This window comes from Oratosquilla oratoria, chromosome 7 (assembly GCF_046742065.1).
Source record: "Oratosquilla oratoria isolate Oo_2021 chromosome 7, ASM4674206v1, whole genome shotgun sequence".
NCBI classification, from domain to species: Eukaryota; Metazoa; Arthropoda; class Malacostraca; order Stomatopoda; family Squillidae; genus Oratosquilla; species Oratosquilla oratoria.
In genome coordinates this window covers 55,272,579-55,294,752 of record NC_134783.1, presented here as the reverse complement: position 1 = coordinate 55,294,752, position 22,174 = coordinate 55,272,579, and the positions used below count along the sequence as shown (strand labels likewise).

At 42.4% G+C, this 22,174-nt stretch overlaps 1 protein-coding gene across 7 annotated transcripts in view; it reads right to left on the bottom strand.

Annotated features, from left to right (window-relative positions):
• The window catches only part of Rme-8 (receptor mediated endocytosis 8), a 159,629-nt gene that overhangs the window by 92,551 nt on the left and 44,904 nt on the right, over positions 1-22,174 (bottom strand). For 5 of the 7 annotated variants that reach the window (XM_076188250.1, XM_076188254.1, XM_076188253.1 and 2 more), the window contains exons 13-15: positions 21,671-21,865; positions 11,459-11,545; positions 1,974-2,156 (exon numbers count right to left, since the gene is read on the bottom strand). In XM_076188250.1, coding sequence (XP_076044365.1) covers positions 1,974-2,156; positions 11,459-11,545; positions 21,671-21,865 — 465 coding nt within the window. The remainder of the gene's footprint in view (positions 1-1,973; positions 2,157-11,458; positions 11,546-21,670; positions 21,866-22,174) is intronic. The other 2 variants (XM_076188255.1, XM_076188257.1) reach the window with 1 other exon arrangement.

Below are 22,174 nucleotides of genomic sequence, written 5' to 3'. Positions count from 1 at the left end.
AGTGAGAAGACAGATGGGGAGTGTCGTGACCAGCTTAGGTACTAGGCTAATTGTGACACAGAAAGAAAATGAAAATGAAAAGAAAAGAAAAAATTATGTGGCCTTGAACAATTCAAATGATATAGAGAATTGCCTGGTAAGTTAACCAAACTCTTTGTTAAAATCATTGATTATTTACACAGGAAAAAAACACATTCAAAGTACATGGGATACAGAAACATAGAAATCCAGAAAAAATAAAATAACATAATGCACAGAATAATTACAAGTATATGAAAATCTTAAGTATCATCAAAGCATCAAAATTATACATATTTCACGTGTATAGTATAACATGACTTAATACTATGTTACCAGACAGGGTAGTTAGCATTGGGATTGTATGGAGCACATATGAAATGGCAGTTAAACTGCAGTATCAATTAAGGTGGAATGATGATGAGTCTTGATTCTGGTTGCTAGAAATTGAGCCAATAGAAATGCAACTGGAATGTCTTGGTGTCTTAGAGCAAATGAGTAGTTTGGAAGCCAGATGCCCAAAGACCTCTGGTAGTAGGGAGAGACACTTCAGAGATGGACTTGCTTATAGATTTGTAACTGGTACGGAGGGAGAGGGCAGAGGGATGTACTTAGCTCTCTAGTAATCATTGAGATGATATCCGAAGTAACTCGGATGGCAAAGGCTTGCACTTTGCATGGAGATTACCATTCATGGGTTTCACTGAGTGGATATTGCTTAGTGCAATCTAAGAGGTCCAAAGGACTTGTTTAGTTAAGTTGTTGTAACAATGATGTAGAGAAATTCTACATAGTTTTCTAATGGCAGTGAGCATCAGCTTCTCTACTAGCCTCTTCTCTCTGCTTTCTCGTCTTCTTTTCGTCTCATCACTGCTCTTCTTGTCTCACCTCTGCTCTTCTTGTCTCACCTCTGCTCTTCTTGTCTCATCTCTGCTCTTCTTGTCTCATCTCTACTTTTTCCCCCTTATAAGGGAGGTAGCCAAATCAAGAGGCAAGAACTCTCTTCTTGTCTCACCTCTGCTCTTCTTGTCTCACCTCTGCTCTTCTTGTCTCACCTCTGCTCTTCTTGTCTCATCTCTGCTCTTCTTGTCTCATCTCTACTTTTTCCCCCTTATAAGGGAGGTAGCCAAATCAAGAGGCAAGAACCTATTCCCACCCATTTCACTCTTCTCTACCCCTCCCATCTCAGCCCCTCATGGATAATGGTTCATCCCTGCATCCACCAATTGCCCCGAGTCAAACACAATGCAGCAAGACAGTACATCCACAACAAGGCCGCTTGAACTAATTAGCAATTCCCCTTCTCTGTCCCCTCATGAAGAAAAAGAGAAGACTGGGAGAAATCCCTTTGGGCTACTCCCCCCCCCCCCATCCTCAATCCCTCTCCTGCCTCCTTCCTCCCTTGCTCAACAGACATTCCCCTTTCACCCTATCCATCTCATCCTTGATCATTCCCTCAAGTTCACACCCACCACCTCTGCGTTCTGCACCTCTTTTACTAATTTTTCATCACTCATTCTTTCCATGTGTCCAAACCATCCTACTCATCTTTCATCAGCTCCATCTCCCAGCTCCCTTTCCACTCCTGTTTCTCACTCTATCCAACCTAGTGACCCCTCACATACTTCTCAGATATTTCATCCCAAACACATTTAAACTTTTCATCTATACCTCTTTTAAATTTAAAGTTTCTCCTTCATACAATGCCATCAGCACAATCACCTATTCATACAATCTCCTCTTTGCATCCATTTCCAGTTGCCTATTTCTCATGACATTTTCCAATCTCCTCAAGGCATTTAACTGCTTCTCTCAATCTACAATTTACCTCCACCTCCTTTTCCTTCCACATGTGAACCCAATTACCTAAATCATGCTGCTGCACAATTTGTACTACACAATAACATGCAGCCAATACCAATAAAACAAGAATATACTGTACTCATTCCACTGACCTTGTAGTTCCAGATGAGATTGGAGAGTGCATGATCACGTTCAAACTTGTAGTAGAAGAGTGGCCAATTAAGACTAGATTTTAGCCGTTCTCTTCTCTTTCGGAGCACCAGAGGTCGTTCCCGGAACTTCTCTTCGGGGGATTTCTCGTTGCTTTTCCTGGATCTCCAATGTTGTAGTGCAAACTAAAAAGATTTGTAAGCATTATCAAAAGCATAATAGTTTCTGTTCTGTTAATGAAATTAACTGCATAATTGTGTAAACAAATAATCACAGAGAAAAAATATATATATACATACATATATATATTTATATATAAATATATACACATTATATATATATATATATATATATATATATATATATACACACACATATAGAAAAATTGCCTAACAGTGAAGTTAGAGAGAGAGAATTATCCCCAGCAATGAAAGAAATAAACGTAACACAAAGAAATCAGTGATCAAATTAAAACCCTGGATGTCAGAAAATCACATGGCCCAGACGGAATAGCAAACTGGATACTGAAAGAATGCATGGAAGAATTAACTGACAAAATACATGATATAATTAAATCATCAATTAAAGAAGGAAAAGTACCATTGGACTGGAAAAAAGCAAACATTGTACCAATTTATAAGGGAGGTGATAAGGAAGATCCATCTAACTACAGACCGGTCTCACTAACAAACACAATAGCAAAAATTTGTGAAAGAGTGATCAAAAACAGATGGGTTAAGTACCTGGAAGAAAAATCTATACTGAACCCAAATCAATTTGGATTTAGACATGGGAGATCCTGTACAACAAATCTGATTTGCTTTTACTCAAGATTAGTAGACATAATAGAAGAAAGAGATGGATGGGCAGACTGTGCTTTTCTGGACCTGCAAAAGGCATTCGATAAGGTACCTCATAGGAAACTAATAAATAAGATAGAGTCAAAAGGTGGCATCAGAGGAAAATTATTGGAATGGATGAAAGACTTTCTGATTGGGAGGAAAATGAGAGTTGTAATTAGAGAAAAATTCTCCAACTGGGAAGAAGTAAAAAGCGGGGTCCCGCAAGGATCAGTACTGGCACCGATCATGTTCGCTGTATACGTTAATGACATGAATGAAGGCGTGGAGTGCTATATAATTTTTTTTGCAGATGATGCAAAATTACTTAAGAAGGTAAAAACGGAAGAGGACTGCAACTCATTGCAACAAGATCTGGACACAATATGGAATTGGACTCAAAAATGGGAAGTAAAATTCAATATTAAGAAATGCAGCATAATGGAATTTGGAAAGAGTAAAAATAGAATATCAAAAGATTACAGAATTGGGGAAGAAAAAATAAATAAAACTAACTATGAAAAAGATCTTGGAGTGATGATTGGAAAGGACATGAAACCAGATAAGCATATAAACAAGATGTTCGGAGAAACCTACAACTTATTGAGAGCAATCAAAGTGGCATTTACCTATATCAGTGGTTCTTAACCCCTGGGTCGCGACCCAAATTTGGGTCGCCAAGCCATTTTATTGGGTCGCTAAGGGTTTGCAGAAAATAATTATTTTCCCACTACAAATATATTATAATTATATACTGTAATAATTAAAATACATGATGCCTAGTTTAAGGATTCTAAGCAGACCATGATTAAATAAAAACTCCAAAGCAGAAAATTTATTTGTAGGCTTGGGTTGCGATGCTTGATTTGTGCAAAATTTGGGTCGCGATGCTTGATTTGTGCAAAATTTTGGGTCGCTGCCAAAAAAGGTTAAGAACCACTGACCTATATGGACGAAGAAATGATAAGGAAAATACTTACTACACTAATAAGACCAAAACTCGAGTATGCAGCATCACTTTGGACACCCAGTACCAAAAAGAATATTAAGAAACTAGAAAGATTACAAAGAGCGACAACCAAACTAGCACCGACACTCGCCGAACTAACATATGAGCAAAGACTATCCAAATTGAACCTACCAACTCTGGAACAAAGAGAAAGAGGAGATTTGCTAACTATCTACAGAATAATGAAAGGAATGGAAGTTTTAGACAGGAATGACCTATTAATGTGGGACAACGGTAAAACAAGAGGACACGGAAAAAAATTGAAAAAGGATAGTTATAGAAAAAACTTGAAAAGGAACAGTTTCCCACACAGAGCGATAAATACATGGAACAAATTAGACAACAAAACAGTATGTGCTAACACTATACAAGATTTTAAGATAAAACTTGATGCGGAGAGATACAAAGACGGGTCACCACGAGCATAGCTCCCCTCCCGTATATTACAACTAGGTAAATACAAGCATATGTATGTATATATATATAAATATATATATATATATATATATATATATATATATATATATACATATATATATATATAAATATATATATATAGTATATATATATATACATATATATATTTGTATATATAGATACATATATATATATAATTATATATACATATATATATATATATATATACATATATATATATATATATATATACACACATGATATATGTACACGTGTGTAAATATGTAAATTTATAAGTATTTATATGTATATATGGTGAGGCAGATATGAGAGAATGCTTTAGGAAAAGGTAAGGATGTTTTTAGAACCTTTATGGATTTGGAAAAGGCTTATGACAAGATAGACAGGAAGGCACTATGGGAGGTATTGCAAATATATGGGACAGGAGGAAAGCTGTTATGAGCAATCAAGTTTTTACAAGAGTAGTAGAGCCTATATTAGAATTAAAAATGGAGAGTGGTTTGGGGTAAAGGTGGGACTTTGCCAGGGATGTGTTATGTTGCCTTGGCTGTTTAATTTATACATGGATGGGGTAGTGTGAGAGGTAAATGCAAGGGTAATGGGTCAGGGATTTGAGATAAGGAAAATGGAGAAAAGTGGACGATAAGCCAGTTGCTGTTTGCTGACAACACTGCACTTGTAGCAGGATCAGAGGAGGGATTAAGGAAGTTAGTGACAGAGTTTGGGAAGGTGTGCGAAAGAAGAAAGTTGAAGATAAATGTGGGTAAAAGTAAGGTGATGAGATGTACAAGGGGAGAATATGGCAGCAAGCTGGAGGTGAGCATTAAGAGAGAGACAATGGAGGAAATGGATAGTTTTAGATACTAAGGTGCGAATGTGGTGGGAAAGGGAGGAGTGGAGGTGGAGGTAGGATGTAGATTGAGAGAAGCAAGTAAATGCCTTGGTGGATTAAAAAGTATAATGAGAAATAGACATTTGGGAATAGATGCTAAGAGGAGATTGTATGAAAGAGTGATTGTGCTGACAGCACTGTATGGGACAGGATCTTGGAACATAAGATGAAGAGAGGAAGAGATGGGTTTGAGATGAAATGCCTGACAATTATGGTAGGGGTTACTAGGCTGGATAGAGTGAGAAACGAGGTGAGGAGGAGGGTGGTGATGGAAAAGGAGTTGGGAGATATGGTTGATGAAAGAGTATTGGGATGGTTTGAACATATGGAAAGAGTGAGTAAAGAAAGATTAGTAAAAGAGGTGTGGAAGGCGGAAGTGAACGGAAGAGAATGTCTGTTGAGGAAGGGCGAAGACAAAAGATAGGGGCGAGTGGAGAATGGTTGTGTATGGATGATGTTGTGATGCATGGAAGGGAGTGGGTGGCTGATGGAGGGGGTGAGGGAGTGTGTGTGAATATTTTGATGCAGCCTGAAGGAATTTCTCCCCATATCTTTTTCTGTATGAGGCGATGGAGAAAGGGATCACATATTAAATGAAGCAGTCTTGCTGTGGATGTTCCGTGTCTTCCTACATTGCTTCTGGCTTAGGTCAATGGGCAAGATACAGGGATGACCTGCAAGGAGGAAAAAGCCATTGGTGTATGTATGAACTTCATATCCCATTCTTGGCTCCATGTAAAAATGGTATCTACACCTTTTTGCAATATTCTACCATCTTTATTTTTCACTCTTCTCATGATTTTTGCATCATCTGCAAACATGTTGGCATAGCCTGTTGTTCCTTCCATCATGCCATTAACATAGACAAGAAAATTATTGGTGCAAGCACTGAACCTTGTGGAACTCCACTCATTACTCCTCTCCAGCTTCAGATTTTGTCCTTTACTACTGTCATGTATCTTTCAAAATTCTTTAATCCATTCTAGTAGTTTGCCTCTCAGTCCTTCAGCATGCTCCAATTTCAACAATAGTCAACTGTGAGGTACTTAATTAAATGCCTTCTCTAGGTTCAAGTACACACAGTCCACTCACCCCTCTCATTTGTAAACTTCTTTTGTTTTATTGATTCTTTTCTTTCTCTATTTTCCCTAAGTAACGTCACTGGCCTTTTTCACAAGCTCACATTTATTTATTTTATTTATTTATCTTTTTTTTTTTTTTAAATCAGTCTGTTTTTGCTTTTTCCTTTCTGTAGTCTTTGACACATGTTTGTTCACTCCTAGGTTGTAAAATCAGGATAGATTTCCCATTTTTTCATTATTCCTGTGGTATTCATGAATTCCTCCCAGTTTGTTTCTTCAAAGAATTTTTCCAACTCTTAAGTAATCTGCTTTCCTAAAATTGAGTCTCCCTTGCCTGTGTGATTCATTCCTTGGCTTTATTTCCTCATCCTGCAGCTGAAATTCAATCGTTAGATGGTCACTTTTTCCTATTGGGCAGAGGTAGTTCAAGGTGTTGATATCCGTCTCTTTGGTTAGTAACAGATCTAATCTTGTGGGAGTGTCGTCATCTCTCACCCAGGTCACTTCCTTTACCCACTGGGTCATTGTGTTTCCTATTGCAACACTCAACAGGGTATTTCCCTCAGGAGTCTACTTTGCCACTTGCTAATCCTCCCAGTTAACCTCACCACAATTAAAATATCCAACAAGAACTAGGTCACTACTTTGTTCAATATTTTTCTTTATGTAAAAGAGTTGTATCCTTTAACATTTCTTGATATTCAGTTTCATCCCAAGCTCTTGTCTTGTGGGGAACACATGCCACCATGAAGTCTCTGTTATTGTGCCCTTTAGTACTGATCTTTAGGCTAAATGCTTCAGTCCTCCCTTCACTTCAGAGTTGTATCCTTTAACATTTCTTGATATTCAGTTTCATCCCAAGCTCTTGTCTTGGGGGGAACATATGCCACCATGAAGTCTCTTGTTATTGTGCCCTTTAGTACTGATCTTTAGGCGAAATGCTTCAGTCCTCCCTTCACTTCAGATCTGCTTCTTCCATCTTTGTGTTACTTCTCACCACAAACATTACTCCATCCTTTTTATCTTCTCTGTCTCTTCTCCAGGTGTATCTGTTGTTCCCCAACTATATATCAACATTTTCTTGGAAGTTTTTTTTCTCCAGATTGTGTAATCTAACTCCATGTGAGGAAATTAAGTCTCTAAATCTTTCCAACTCTTACAGAGTTTCACCTCCATGGCAGAGTATCCAACTTCAGACTTCTTTTTCAATTTCATTTTCAGTACTATACTGTGGGACCATTTCTATGTCACTGGCTGACATCTCTACCATAAGTTGCTTACCCCACCCGGAGGCTGTTGCCAGTTTCCTGGAGGCCATGGAATAGACTGATTAATTAACCACTGGCTGAAAGTGGTATGGACAGCTGCTGCAGGTTGTCAGCTCTCTATGGGTGAAAAGTCTAAGAAATATAGCTGAAATTAAAGGAGATCTTGGCTTAGTCTAGAGACTGTTAGCCCATCAAAGCCGCACTTCCTGATGGAGGTGGGGGGTTAATGGGTTTAGAAGCAGGTCAGCTTTGCTGTCCATCTTGCAAGACCACCACATGAAGATACCCAACATTGGTAGTGAAGGGCACAGTAGTGTGAGGTGCTCTGTGTTATATGTGTGGTGGTTTCATCTTGGGAAGGGCCTTTGATGTATACATAAACTTTCTATAACCTTTCAGTACAGCAATGCCCCTTTATCTCAATCAATCAAACCACTGCCTATGGTTTTTCTTACAGGAAACCCACAGACACCAGTTCAGTTTATAACTCGCATCAAGAAAAGATGACATGCTGTTGTCTGAATACAGTGAGGGCAGGTCTGCATAGAAGGTCTTCTGTGTGGTGGTTGCACCTGGGGCAATTGAGGTTTGTTGTCAGGCCAATTTTGTGTTGTCCTTAAAACAGTTATCTATCTATATACCAAGGGCTTTTTCCCCCTTATAATTGAGGTAGCCAACTTAAAAGGCATGCACCCACTCCCACCTTGGCAAGGGTGGTGGATGGGAGTGGAATGGGTGCATTCCTTTTGATTTGGCTACCTCCCTAAAAAAATAATAATAATAATAAAAAAAATAATAATAATAATAATAATAAATAAAAATATATAAATAAATTGATAGCTATTTAAATGAAAGGTGGTGAACCTAAACACAGCCATGCCAATGTAATTCGAATTTGTCTTGAGAGTGGTCTTTCAGTAAAGTTGATACTGCTGTTTGGGGGAGCCTATTGAAGTACAGAACTGGTTGGTTTATTGTGGAGTGCTTATTTTCTGATCTGAAAGTGTAAATATCTTTGTATGGATGTGTTGTGGGGTAGGTACTGGGGTAGGTTATTTTAGCTCTGCTTCTGTAATAGGGTTTGATTCAATTAGGTTTAATATCACAAACTCCCTTACTATAAACTCACTGCCATGCAGACTCGAACCATCTCCACTCCTGACCTCTTACCCCATGTGGTTACACTCTAAACTGCTTGGACACTAAGCATCCTACTACACTCTCATGTGTACCTCAAAAACATAAGGCATCAACCACAACATGTAATGGGAACAACTATACCAGTTTTATAAACAGTCTCACATAAATATCAAAAGGCCTTTTTCCCTCTATAGAGATGAGGCCGATTCTTGGCCCCTTTTATGTGGTGAAGTCTCATCAGATGAATTAAATTGTCTAGTATTAGCCAGTATAAGATATATAAAAAAAAGTATAACTGCCTATCTATATTCATACCAAAGCCTTCTTCCCCCTTTAAAGAGAGGTAACCAGCCAAGCCATGCACCCATTCCCATCTGTCATCCATTTGTTTACCTTTTACTTTAGCTCTTCATGGATGAAGGGTTATCCATATCTCCCACCCAATGCCCAGGTCAGAAGCAATGCAGCAAGACAGCACATCCATAGCAGGGCCCCAATGTCTCTTCCAAATGCAATAACCTTTTTCATGACATCCTACTACTAATTTTTATCACACATGTACATAATTTAATTTCAATTATTTGGAATCTGCTCTTCTAAAGGTGTATACATATTCTATCTAAATACCTTTCACTCTGTTTCACAAACTTAAATATTCTCATCATAAGTGACTTTTCTTAATCTTAATTTTTAGGTGACAAAACAAGCAAGTGCATCTCTATCAATGCTTAGACAAAACTACACATGTTTAATATTACTGATATGTTACTTGAAAAATAACTGGCAAATTTTTTTTCCATGGCAGTATTCAAGGATAACATTAGTATGAACAAAGTGATGGAGGAGTAAAGACATGATTTTCATTTCAATTAATTATGTTTTATGTCAATGACAATGAGCACCACCCAATAACATATTCTCTACCTAATTTACCTTATGAGGGTCTTTGGATAGAAAGGAAGGTAAACAACAACTTGATAAATACTTTTTGAGTTGATAATAAATCATTGTCTTGAACTGTAATCTGAAAACCCACAACCCCACAACAGCTGGCAAGGGTCCTCAGGTTCTTTCACAGATCTCCATAGAATATTAGTCTAAGTTTTGACTGTTTCTATGTGGCCAGTTTATAGTAATAGGAGGGGAGCAGTTGTTAATTGTCAGTTTTCCCTATGGGAAATGGCAGAGCTGGGCACATTCCTTGGTGTATTCCGCTTTAGTTTGGCCGTGGTTAGCACTCCCACACTATAAGTAATATACGTTAGTATGTGGCCTACCTTTTGGATGTGGCCTAAAAACTTTTTCTTTGGGAAATTGGACCAAGGGCATGGTTCATTAAATTCCACGCTACAAAGTCCTCTGTAAAGGGCACCGTCCTAGCCTCCTGATAGGAGGGAGTTTGTGACGTTAAACTGAATCATCAATCATCATCATAGTATGTGGCCTACTGGACTTTTATTTTGGTATGAACCGGTCTCTTCAGCTTTAATAGATTGGGAGCACTAATCGCAGCCAAACTAAAGCGGAATGCACTGAGGAACCCACTCAGCTCTGGGAAAAGGTGGAGGAAATACAGTTGAAATTTATAAGAGATCATGGGCCTTGGATGGAGACAGAATGTCAGCCCCTCAGGGCTGCAACTCCAGATGGAGGTGAGGGTATTGAATTTTCAAGACGGACAGCAAGGACCACCATTTGCACACACCTGTCATTGATTTCAGATATTTTTTATCTATTTTCACCCTAACTCCAGCAGCTGGCAATGAAATTCCATGTCTTGAATATTAAAACAATATTGCTGTTGCTTCTGAGCTAAGAATTATTTTTTTAATAAAAAATATTGTATCAGTTTCCTGATCATCTTAGAAAAAGGAGTTTTATCCCTTTCTAATAAAAAACCCTCATATGCTATACCAGTGCACTCAAGTGACGGTACTACACATCAACCTTCACACTTGCTAACAAGCCCAATTTTGAAGACTACAAATAAAGTGAAAATGCTGAGATTCCACACAATAAACATACTACTGTTTATTAACAACTTGTGTTAGCATACCACAATCTACCAACTATTAAACAAAGCAATACTTACCAGTTCCTTTAAAAATTATGACAATTCAAATAAAAATAGTGTGTTAGTTTACAGACAAAACGGTGATAGAAAAATATGACCTCTTATTCTATTGGAAGGAAGACCAAGTTCTACAAATAGTAAAGTAGAGAAGGTGCATTCCCAGAAGATATACATTATCTATCTAAGCACGCAGTCTGTATCTACACATAAAAACACTCAAAATCAGTCACACTCACCCACTCCTTGATAGACATGAGAACAATTAAAACAACCAGAAGTGAATATATAGTGAAGTGCAATTGTACAGACATATGAACCCTATAGTTTAACATAAAGGTGTCACCTTGTGAATAATCTAATAAAGCAAGCAGGTCATACCATTTTACGTGAAATACATTTATCATAAAACATATATAAAACTGTTTTCCATCACCGTAATAATAATTTAATAAGAAAAATATTTTAATTAAAATTAGTACAAAAAAATATATTGCAGGTTTTGAGGTGGAAAAAGCAAATAAAAACTAACTAACCCGCATCTACAAAAAGCATTAAACCATACAAGCCAAGTGCTGTAAATGGAAAAAAAAAGTAGAGAAAAAAAAAAAGTCAAAAGAGCAAATTCATCAGCTGCAGAGGAATGTTAGAATTATCCAAACATAAAAATACTACATAGCAAAAAACGTTTTAGGCATCACACAAAATCCCATCTCCAGAGATGCCATCAAAATCAAGAGTTACTCACATCCACATGTTTCTCCAGATACTGTTCGTAGTACTTTTCCATATGTTTGGCCCCAGTCTGCAAGTGCTTTTCCACAGTCTCAATTTTCTGTACAACATAAGGGATGGACAAACATATACAGTACATACACAATGTGACTATACAACTTAGAGGATCAACTAGGAAAAAATCTAGCAGCTATCTAAATACATAAAACAAGGGTTAAGACACAAAAAGTTAAGCTATATACACATTTGTTCAAAAATGTATATGTAGCTTAAAAACTTTGTGCATTAACCTTTGTGTGAATGATATTTTGACACAGCCCAAAGGGATTTCTACCCAGCCTTCTCTTTTTCTGGACAAAGAGGAGGTTCTCCAATTAAGTAAGGCAACTTTGCTGTGGATGTACTGTGTCTTGCTACATTGCCTCTGACCCTGGGCAGTGGGCGTGATACAGGGAAGACCCATCATCTATGACGAGCTAGGATGAGAGGAAAATAATTAAATCCCTTTACACTGCCAATTACAAAAACACAAACAAGAGGACCAGGGACTTGAAATGGTCAAAATCTACCTGGACATTTTCCCTCCAAGAATGGCTTCTTAGGCCTCCTGACTCTTATTTGGTACAATCTTTCATGTACCTAACTTTACCACTTTTACTTACCCTTTCCGTTTTTCTTCCATTTACTTTATTATTGACTATTCGTATACCGTGCTACCATATTTTTCTTCATTTCACATGCTATCAAGCCACAAATCCTCTCCTCAAATCCTCCATTACTATTACTCTACCCGTTTCACAGCATTCATTTTCATCATTATTATTATTATTACTAAAATTATTATACTAATATTATTATTATTACTATTACATTATTATTATTATTGCTATTATATTATTACTATTATCCCATTATATTACTACTATCATACATGGATGGGGTGAAGGGGGCTTTGGGAAAGGGGAATGTCTGTTGAGGAAGGACGGGAGAGGACAGAAGACAGGGGTGAATGGAGAATGGTTGTATATGGATGATGTTGTGATGCATGAGGTGGAATGGGCGGAGGGATGGGGGGTGAGGTAGTATGTGTGAGCAAAATTTGACGCAGCCCGAAGGGATTTCTCCCCGTCTTCATTTATGCATGGGGGGACGGAGAGGGGCGTCGCCGATTTAATGAAGCGGCCTTGCTGTGGATGTGCTGTGTCTTGCGACACTGCTTCTGACCCAGGGCAATGGACAAGGTGCAGGGATGACCCGTCATCCAGTAGGTGCTCAGATAAGAGGGAGGGTGGAGGGGTGTGGAATGTATTCAGGGATGGAATGGGTGGGAATGATTTTATGCCTTTTCCTTTTTGGCTACCTCCCTTGTAAGGGGGAAAAAGCCTTGGTATATGTATGTATGTATTTACATACATACATACATACATAGGGGGTAGCCAAAAATGTAATTTTCGCAGGAAAATTAATTTTTCCCTGATACAAACCTGAGGTACTCCTTACAATAGGATATCTTCGCGTAGCGCGAATATTTCTACTGCGAAATTAAAATCCTCACTCTGTGGGTCTGGGCAACGCTTATCCTCAGTAAGGGGCCCCATTGGGGCAAGGGGGGGGGGCCCTTGCCCTCCACCACAAGTCTCGCACACTATAACCATTCTCTGAGCCAGGTATGAATTAAGCACAAGGTTTGTCAGGCAAGGAGAAGGAACTGTTTAGAGGGGTGGTTGAGGAGGGCCATTAAAGGTAAGGAGTACCTCAGGTTTGTATCAGGGAAAAATTAATTTTCCTGCGAAAATTACATTTGTTCCGAAGAATACAAACTCTTCGGTACTCCTTACAATAGGAGACTCGGACTTAGGAGGGAAGGAAGTTGTTATCTAGCCTGGGAAACCGCTGTAAGGAAAATCTAGTGTGCTAAGACTATGTTGACCAGACCCTTATACATTCCCCTCACTTTGAAGTGCACCCCTTTCTGTTCCCTGGAGTGGAGACAGACAGGTTATAATCACTTTTGTACCACTGAAGGGCTTGAATTGATTCCCTTGGAATGCTTGAGAGCCCGCGGGTAAGGTAAGGGAATGTGAGAGTATGAGAAGGACTTTGGAAAGTTATCCCTGCAGTTGCCGAGCCAGAACCTGGATGAGTTGTCAGGGTCGGCTGTGTGCTCTTGAGGAGGGGTATATCATTTTCAGGACTTCTTGGGCGGCCACTATGGGGCCCAAAGATAAGTTCCCTAAAGATTCCCGCATAACTTCTTTGAGGTAAAAGGAAGTGAACATACTCTTCCATATACCTGCTTGAAGAACCTGGTTGACTGACAGATTCCTTCTGATGACTAGGGAGGTCCCTACTGCCCTCAGGTCATGGACAATCTGTGTGGTTCATGTTGCAGGCTCTGCGGATGACTTCCATTGTCCAGTAAGAAATGGAATTCTTAGTGATGGGCTACCTTTAGTAGAGATGAACAACCTCTTTAATTCTGGTCGAAGATGTTCGGTTCTCTTGAGGTAGGTCCGGATGGCTCGTACCGGGCATAGAACCGTTTCAGTCTATTCTCCCCCTGCAAATTCGTCTAAGGACGGAACACTAAAGGACCAGAATCTAGGGTCGGATTTGGCAGGATCTTGGTTTTTGGCAATGAATTGAGGCATGAAAGTGAAGGAGACCTCTTTCCATCCTTTGGAATGGGCGACTCTATAAGAGATGGCATGTAACTCCCCTACTCTCTTGGAAGATGCCAGGGCTAGCAGAAAAAACTGTCCTCTAGGTGAGGTCCTTCAGATGTGCCTCTCGGAGAGGTTCGTAAAGGGGACCCCTCAGAGAGTTCAGGACTAATGCCACATCCCGCGGAGGAGAACTGATTTCCCTGGGGGGGCATGATCTTTGAAGTGCCTGAAGAGCATGGAAATTTCCGGTGAAAGGGCTAGGACCATGCCCTTCAGAGAAAACACCTGATTTAGAGCTGCCGAGAGGGAGATCTTCTTGGACTTCCTGAGGAAGTGGAAGGAGGCGATCTCAGGAATGGTGGCTCGATCTGGGACTAACTTCCTGGAGTGGCACCATTTTGCAAAGGCATTGCATTTCCCTTGATAAAGGTTAGCTGAGGAAGAGCGAATAGGAGCGGACATGTCCTCTGCCACTTCTCTGGGAAAACCCTTCTTTAGGAGGATCCGGACCATAGTCTGAATGCGTGAAGATTGAGTGCTGAAGGGTTCTTGTGCCAAGGCCCGTTGATGGGTGGATACAGAAGATCTGGTCTTCCCTGAAGGGCCAGAGGCTCTTCTACTGCTAGCTCGAGGGCGTTTGGAAACCATGGGGCTTCGGGCCACCAAGGAGCGATCAAAGTCATCCAAAGGTAGGATGCGTGTCTTGCTCTCAGGAGTACCTTTTGGAGCAAGGGAAATGGTGGGAAAGCGTAGGAGTCTAGGTTGTCCCAACTTTGCAGAAGAGCGTCTTCTCCTGCTGCCAGAGGATCCGGGAAAGGGCTGAAATATATTGGGAGTTGGTGATTCCATCTCATTGCATAATGGTCCACTAGAGGGGAGCCCCATTTGCTGAGGATGAAGTTCGCTACCTCTCGATAGAGGGACCATTCTGTGTTGATTATCTGATTCTTCCTGCCGAGGTGGTCCGCCCAGACATTCCTCTTCCCCGGGATGTAGCGGGCTTTGAGTGACACCTGGAGATTCTTGGCTAGGTTGAGGATGACCATCATCAGAAGGTATAGTTCCTGGGAGACTGTGCCCCCCTTGCTCGTTCAGGTAGGCTACTACCGAGGAATTGTCCGACATTATGCCCACTACTTTTCCTGAGACTTGATCCTTGGAGTGACGGAGAGCCAGGAGTACTGCTTTCAACTCAAGCCAATTGATATGGGCTGTCCGCTCGACTGTGGACCAGGAACCGCTGATGTGATCGTTGAGGTGGGCTCCCCAGCCCTCCTTGGAGGCATCGGAGAACAGGAGGACTTCGGGGGGAGATGGGCCGAGGGGCATCCCCATGAGAAGGTTGCATGGGCCTTCCACCAGAGAAGAGAATCCTTGACTTCTTCGGTGAGGGAGATGTGTTGTAGGGGTTCTCCCTCTTGCGGGGCCCACTGAGACTTGAGGAGCCACTGTAGCGGTCGCATTCTTTGTCTATTCCTGGGGATTAATTTCTCTATGGAGGCCATATGGCCCAGGAGGATTTGGCATTGTGTCGCCGTCAGGAACCTGGTCGATAGTGCCTGTGCAACTAGAGAAGCGAGATTCTGGATCCCCTTTTCTACTGGGAAGGACTCCATTAGGGAGGAGTCCAGGACCATACCCAGGTACATGACTCTCTGTCTTGGTAAGAATCTGACTTTTCCGGGTTGACTACTGTGCCCTATTTCAGGACAAAGGTTAGGACCATTCTCAGGTGTTCTTGGCATAGCTGGGCGGAATGTGCAAGGATCAGCCAGTTATCCAAGTAACGGAGTAGTTGAATTCCCCTGGAGTGGGACCACGCTGAAACGAGGTTGAACACACTGGAGACTTGGGGTGCTGTGGAAAGTCCGAAGCAGAGGCAGGGGAAGTGGAAGGTGTTGCCCCTGTGGATGATTCTGAGGAATTTCCTGGAGGAGGGATGCACTGGTATGTGGAAATAGGCATCTTGGAGGTCCAGCGACACCATGAAGTCCCCTTCCCTGATAGACGCCCTTACGGACTCTGGGGTGTCCATTCGGAACTTCGTCAGGGAAAGGAACTTGTTGAGTGGAGACAAATAGATGACTGGTCTCCACACCCCTGTTGCCTTTTCTACTAGGAATAGCCTTGAGTAGAACCCTGGGTCCGGAGTCGAGACTTCCTCTAAAGCTCCTTTCTTGAGCAGAACGGAGGATTCCTCCGCTAGGGCCCGCCCGCGAGCCGAGTCCGGGTGGAAGCTGCTGACTTGGATGGGATAGGGGGAGAGGTTTGGGACAGTGGGAAAGGGAAGACAATAGCCTGTCTTAATGACTTAGTAGGTCCAGTCTTCCGCCCCGGCCTCTTCCCATGCTCTCCAGTAGAGGGAGAGGCAACCCCCTATCTTGTGCGGAGGGGCTGGCGAATTCCTAGGATTCCTGTGGGGGAGTCCGGAGCCTCTATAATGTTTGCGTCTAGGATCTCCAGTCTCTAAGGAGGGGATCACTGGGGTCTCCTAGGACGGTGTCTCTCCTGCAGGACTCAATGTTGGCCCAAGACGTTAAGAGGCAGGCCGCTTGATGCTTCAGAGCTCTGCTCGAGCTTTCCCATAGAGCCTGGAAGTTGCATTCCCCTTGGGGTTGCAGCCCGGGTAAAAACTCCCTTACTGAAGCCAAGACGCGTTCCAGCCAGGAGTGCACCGCGCGAGAGAGAGCCAGGCCCTGAATGAGGTCCCTGGATTCTCTGCCGGAAAGGATGACATTTCTTCTGAGCAGTGAATCCACGTCCGCTTTGACAAGCTCTGGTAACCGAGCCGGGATCAAGGCTGCTTAAGGTTTGTCCCTGATGGGAAGTAGAAGCATTTTTGCTGTTCCACTGGAACAGAGCGCCAACGCGGTTTTTCGGTTGCCCGATTTGTGAGTGCATCGGAGGCCTGGTTCATGGCTCGTACCATTGTGTACTCCATGGGAGTTGGTTTTGTTGTTTGAGAATTGCCCGTCCTGAAGATTTCAGACTCGAACGTGACTTCCACTTCTTGTGGAAGGCTCAGTTGATTAGCTCTCCTAACTTTAGAGAGGATCTCTGAGCAGGAGGGTGTAACAACCATCGGGGATTCCGACTGGGAATCCTGCGAAGTTGGTAACTTGCCCTCTCATCCCCGGCGCTGTGGACGTCGTCGCCGTCGTAGCTGGCGCCTGTCCACCCGCAACTAACGCGCGCGTGGGTACACCTCGGGCCTCCTGCCCCCCGGGCATAGAAAGGGTTCCGTGGATGACCCAGCTCGTCTTACGATGGGAGGAAGGTGGACTGCGGGACTCCCGAGGAGGAGGAGAGGCCGAAGCGCTCATCGGCTCCAAAATCGGGTCCTTTGTCCGTGGGGGGGGTGAGCTGCCGGGCCACATCGCGGGGGGGGGGGCCGCCTGCGGACGCATCCGGGAAAAAGCTCGTACTCGGGGGATAGTTCGCGGGGGCCAGAGGCGCATGCCCGTCGAAGCTAACCGCCTTGGGTGATGGAATAGGAGGTAATTTGGCTTGAGACTGACTCGAGGTAGCCGTTGTACAACCTTTCCGTCTACTACGTTTTGGAGGAGGGGAACTGCCCTTGTCCTCCGCCAGCGCAGCATGCCTTCTCTTTGTTTCAGGTGAGCGGGGAAGGGATCTTCCCTGCGCGCGTACTTCGTTCTTTGCCTGCACTTTCTTGTGAGTATGAAAATACGCGGACCACTGCTTATCGTCCCAATGAGCAAGCGACCTCATCCGGGAAATATCTCGTACAGGAACGGTAGCTAGAGGTGGCCTGAGGCGCATGTCCGTCTACGCTAACCGTCCTGGTTAAAGGAATAAAGGACAACTTGGCTTCCTGTCTACTACGCCGTGGAGGAGGGAGAGAATTGCTCGTCTCCTCTGAAGCCGTAGTCTGCCTTCTCTTGTTTTTGGGAGGTGAAGAGGGAAGCCATTTTCTATGCTTGCGCACCTTTTCCCCTGCATGTGCTTTCCTGTGAACATGAAAGTACACGGAACACTGACTATCATCTCACTGAATGCACGTCTCACACGGGGATGAAGGTGAACACTTAACCACTTCAGTACGGAACTTAAATCTCGCGGGCAGCAGCCAATGCCAGCCGTATGACGTAACGTAATAATATTCGCATCATAAAATATAGTCACCGCTTATATCGATCGTTCTCTCTTTCACCCGCGAATTTTGAAAACCACACAGAATGGGATTCAGGGCGCATTTGGGAGAATGTAAAAACACAGGGGCGACTACAATAAATATAATCAAGACGCCGATATGGCAGCGTCGCGAATCCACTTGCTCCTCATGACGCCTACGTGTGCGGCACCGTATGGAAGGGGTTAAGAGCTATACACTTGAAACACCAAATGTGAGGATACACTTGGGCTGGCGGTAAGGGGGGTGAGATAAAGGTATCTCCCTTAGGCGAAGGCACCCAACCCATCTTGAACAACAACAATACTGGAACCAGATTCCATACTTACAGTGAAGGGTAGGATACCCGGTGGCGGTTAAGGGAATAATACAGGAAAGGGAGAAGCACTTAAGAAATTCCAGGACACAGGATGGCGTAGGGAAAACCCCGATGAAATTGAAGGACGACGAACTCCTTAGCGTCCTGGGAGTGAGCTGGCGACAATCGAAGCGGGTTGCTTGATTTTCGGCCCAGACGTAAACATAGAACCGTTGAGTAATTAACGGTTCGCTGCCGCGCTAATAATGGAGTTTGACTGGGAATCGGCCCATTAAGGGGGAAACCGATAAAAACTAAACATGTAAAGTAGAGAGATGTTAACGCGGTCACTACTGCGAAGAGAATGGTTATAGTGTGCGAGACTTGTGGTGGAGGGCAAGGGCCCCCCCCCTTGCCCCAATGAGGCCCCTTACTGAGGATAAGCGTTGCCCAGACCCACAGAGTGAGGATTTTAATTTCGCAGTAGAAATATTCGTGCTACGCGAAGTATCCTATTGTAAGGAGTACCGAAGAGTTTGTATTCTTCGGAACAAAATAAGGTACAGAAACCACTCCCACTCATTCCATTCCCATCACACTACACTCCCCTCCCTCTTATCTTGGCACCTCCTGGATGATGAGTCATCACTGCATCTTGCCCACTGCCCTGGGTCAAAAGCACCATTACAAGACATAGCACATCCACAGCAAGGCTGCTTCATCAAATCAGCAACCCCCCTCTCTGTCCCCTCATGCAGAAAAGGAGATGGGGAGAAATCCCTTCGGGCTGCATCAAATTATTTCTCATACACACTCCCCCACCCCCTACCCCCCACCCATTCCACCTCATGCATCACAGCATCATCCATATACAACCATTCTCCATTCACCCCCGTCTTCCATCCTCTCTCATCCTTCCTCAACAAACATTCCCCTTTTACCCAAAGCCCCTTTTACCCCATCCATCCATCTCATCCTAGGTCGACCCCTCATGTTCACTCCTTCCACACCTCTTTTACTAATCTTTCTTTGCTCATTCTTTCCATGTGTCCAAACCATCCCTATACTCTTTCATCAACCCTATCTCCCAACTCCCTTTCCACTACCGTTCTCCTCCTCACCTCCTCATTTCTCACTCTATCTAGCCTAGTAACCCCTATCATACTTCTCGACACCTCATCTCAGACACATTCCAACTCCTTCTCTCTTCCTCTCTTATGTTCCATGTTTCTGCCCTATACAGTGCTGTCAGTACAATCATTCCATGCAACCTCCTCTTAGCATCCATTCCCAAATGTCTATTTCTCATTACACTTTTTAATCCAAGGCATTTACTCCTCTCAATCTACATTCTACCTCCACCCCCACCCCTCCCTTTCCTGCCACATTCACACCCAAGTATCTAAAAATATCCAATTCCTCCAGTCTCTTTCCCTTCATACTCATTTCCAGTCTGCTGCCACTTTTTTCCTTTGTATATCTCATCACCTTACCTTTACCCACATTTATCTTCAGCTTCCTTCTTTCACACACCTCAAACTGTCACTGACTTCCTCAATCCCTCCTCTGAATCTGCTACAAATACAGTGTCCACAAACAACAGCTGGCTTATCTCCCATTTTTCTCCATTTTCTTTAACCAAATCCAATCCCTGACCTACTACCCTTGCATTTACCTCTCACACCACCCCATCCATGTACAAGTTGAACAGTGAGGGTGACATAACACATCCCTGACGAAGTCCCACCTTTACCTTGAACTACTCATTCTCTCCATTTCTAATCCTGACACAAGCTCTACTACTCTCATAACAACTCTTGACAACTCCTAGAAGTTTTCCTCCTATCCCATATATCTGCAATACCTCCCACAGCACCTTGCTATCTATCCTGTCATAAGCCTTTTCCAGATCCAAGCCCAAAAAACATCCTTACCTTTTCCTATAGCTTTCTCACATGTCTTACCACAAAAATCTGATCTACACAACCTCTACCAGTCCTAAATCCACACTGTTCCTCACCAATTATTCCCTGTTCCTCTCCTGATCCTCTCAATCAAGATCCTCCCATAAGCCTTCCCAACTACGCTTAACAAGCTAATCCCTCTGAAACTACTACACTCACAATTGTCCCCTTTTCCCTCGTAAAGTGGAACTATACAGGCACTCCTACATTCCTCTGGCACTCTACCCTCTTTTAAACAAACATCAAATAACCTCACCAGCCAGTCCACCATCACTGTACCTTCTTTTTTCAGGCATTCTGCATGACATCCATCCAGCCCAGGTGCCTTACCTGCTCTCATCATCTTAACAGCTGCCTTCATTTCATCTTTCCTTATTTCTCCTCCATTTTCCTCACTCATCACTCTCATTTTCTTAGCACTTCCCACTGCAACTACCTCTCCTTCCCTATCCTCCTTCACATTCAGCAACTCCCTAAAATACTCTGCCCATCTTCCTCTTACTGCCTTCTCTTCCATTATCATCTCTCCATATCTGCACCTTTTACCTTTTCTTCTCCATACATATACATATACCAAAGGCTTTTCCCCCCTTTTAAGGGAGGTAGCCAAAAAACAAAGGCACAAAAGCCACTCCCACCCATTCCATCCTTGAATTATACCAATTTGTTCTCCTCCCAATATTGTTTCTTTTCCATCTATTTCTTTTCTTTAAAAATATTGCATGCATGCAACTTTTCTTTCAACTGTATACAATGGCCTTATTTACTCTTATTTCTTCATTTTCAAGCTATTTGGTTTACAATGTCTTCTTTTTACGGAAACATAAACGAGCAACAGACATTACTTCCTGATTCCATGGCCAAACATCAATGTGTATCATTAAATATACTTCATGGTCAATTTACTGGTGCCATTTACTTCTCAATTACACTAAAAAAGTGATCTATATTGAGTACTGAAAACTACATACACTAACCATACATAAACTACCTAGCTACAAAAATTAGGATATGTGCCCCTAATATTAGCATTAATCAGACTAATGTAGAGCACTATCTAGAAGAACAGCTTTTCAATACAACAAAACCTTACAAAAGAAAAATAGGATCAATATACATGAAAGAAAACAGAAAGTATACTTACGTCCATGTGTTTTTCTACAAATCTCTCCACTCCTTTCATTGTTGTTTTGTATCCTCTGTCTAAGGTTTCTAATACTTTATTTTTCTTCTTTTCTCCTTCTTCAGCCATTTTTAAATTATCTCGGTGGTTAAGTCTATCTATATCATCTACAGGAACTGGCTCTTCACTCTCCAGATATGCTAGTAAACCCGGGGGCTGCAATAGATAAATGGATAAACAAATAAACAAAACAAAAAATAAAAATTCATCCATACATATAAAAGTTTTTCTCACCATTACAAGGGGTGGCTGAATCAAAGCATACATCCACTCCAGACCCATAAAAACCCAATCATTCCCCTCTTCCGTCTTAGCACCTTGTGGATGAAGGGTCATCCTTGTCCCAGACTGTACTGCTTGAGTCAAAGGCAATGCAGCAAGACAGTCTCCACAGCCAGAGCTGGTTTACCCACCCCCCTTGCTTCATTATATGGTAACCCCCTCTCCCTTTCCTGCTCAACAGAC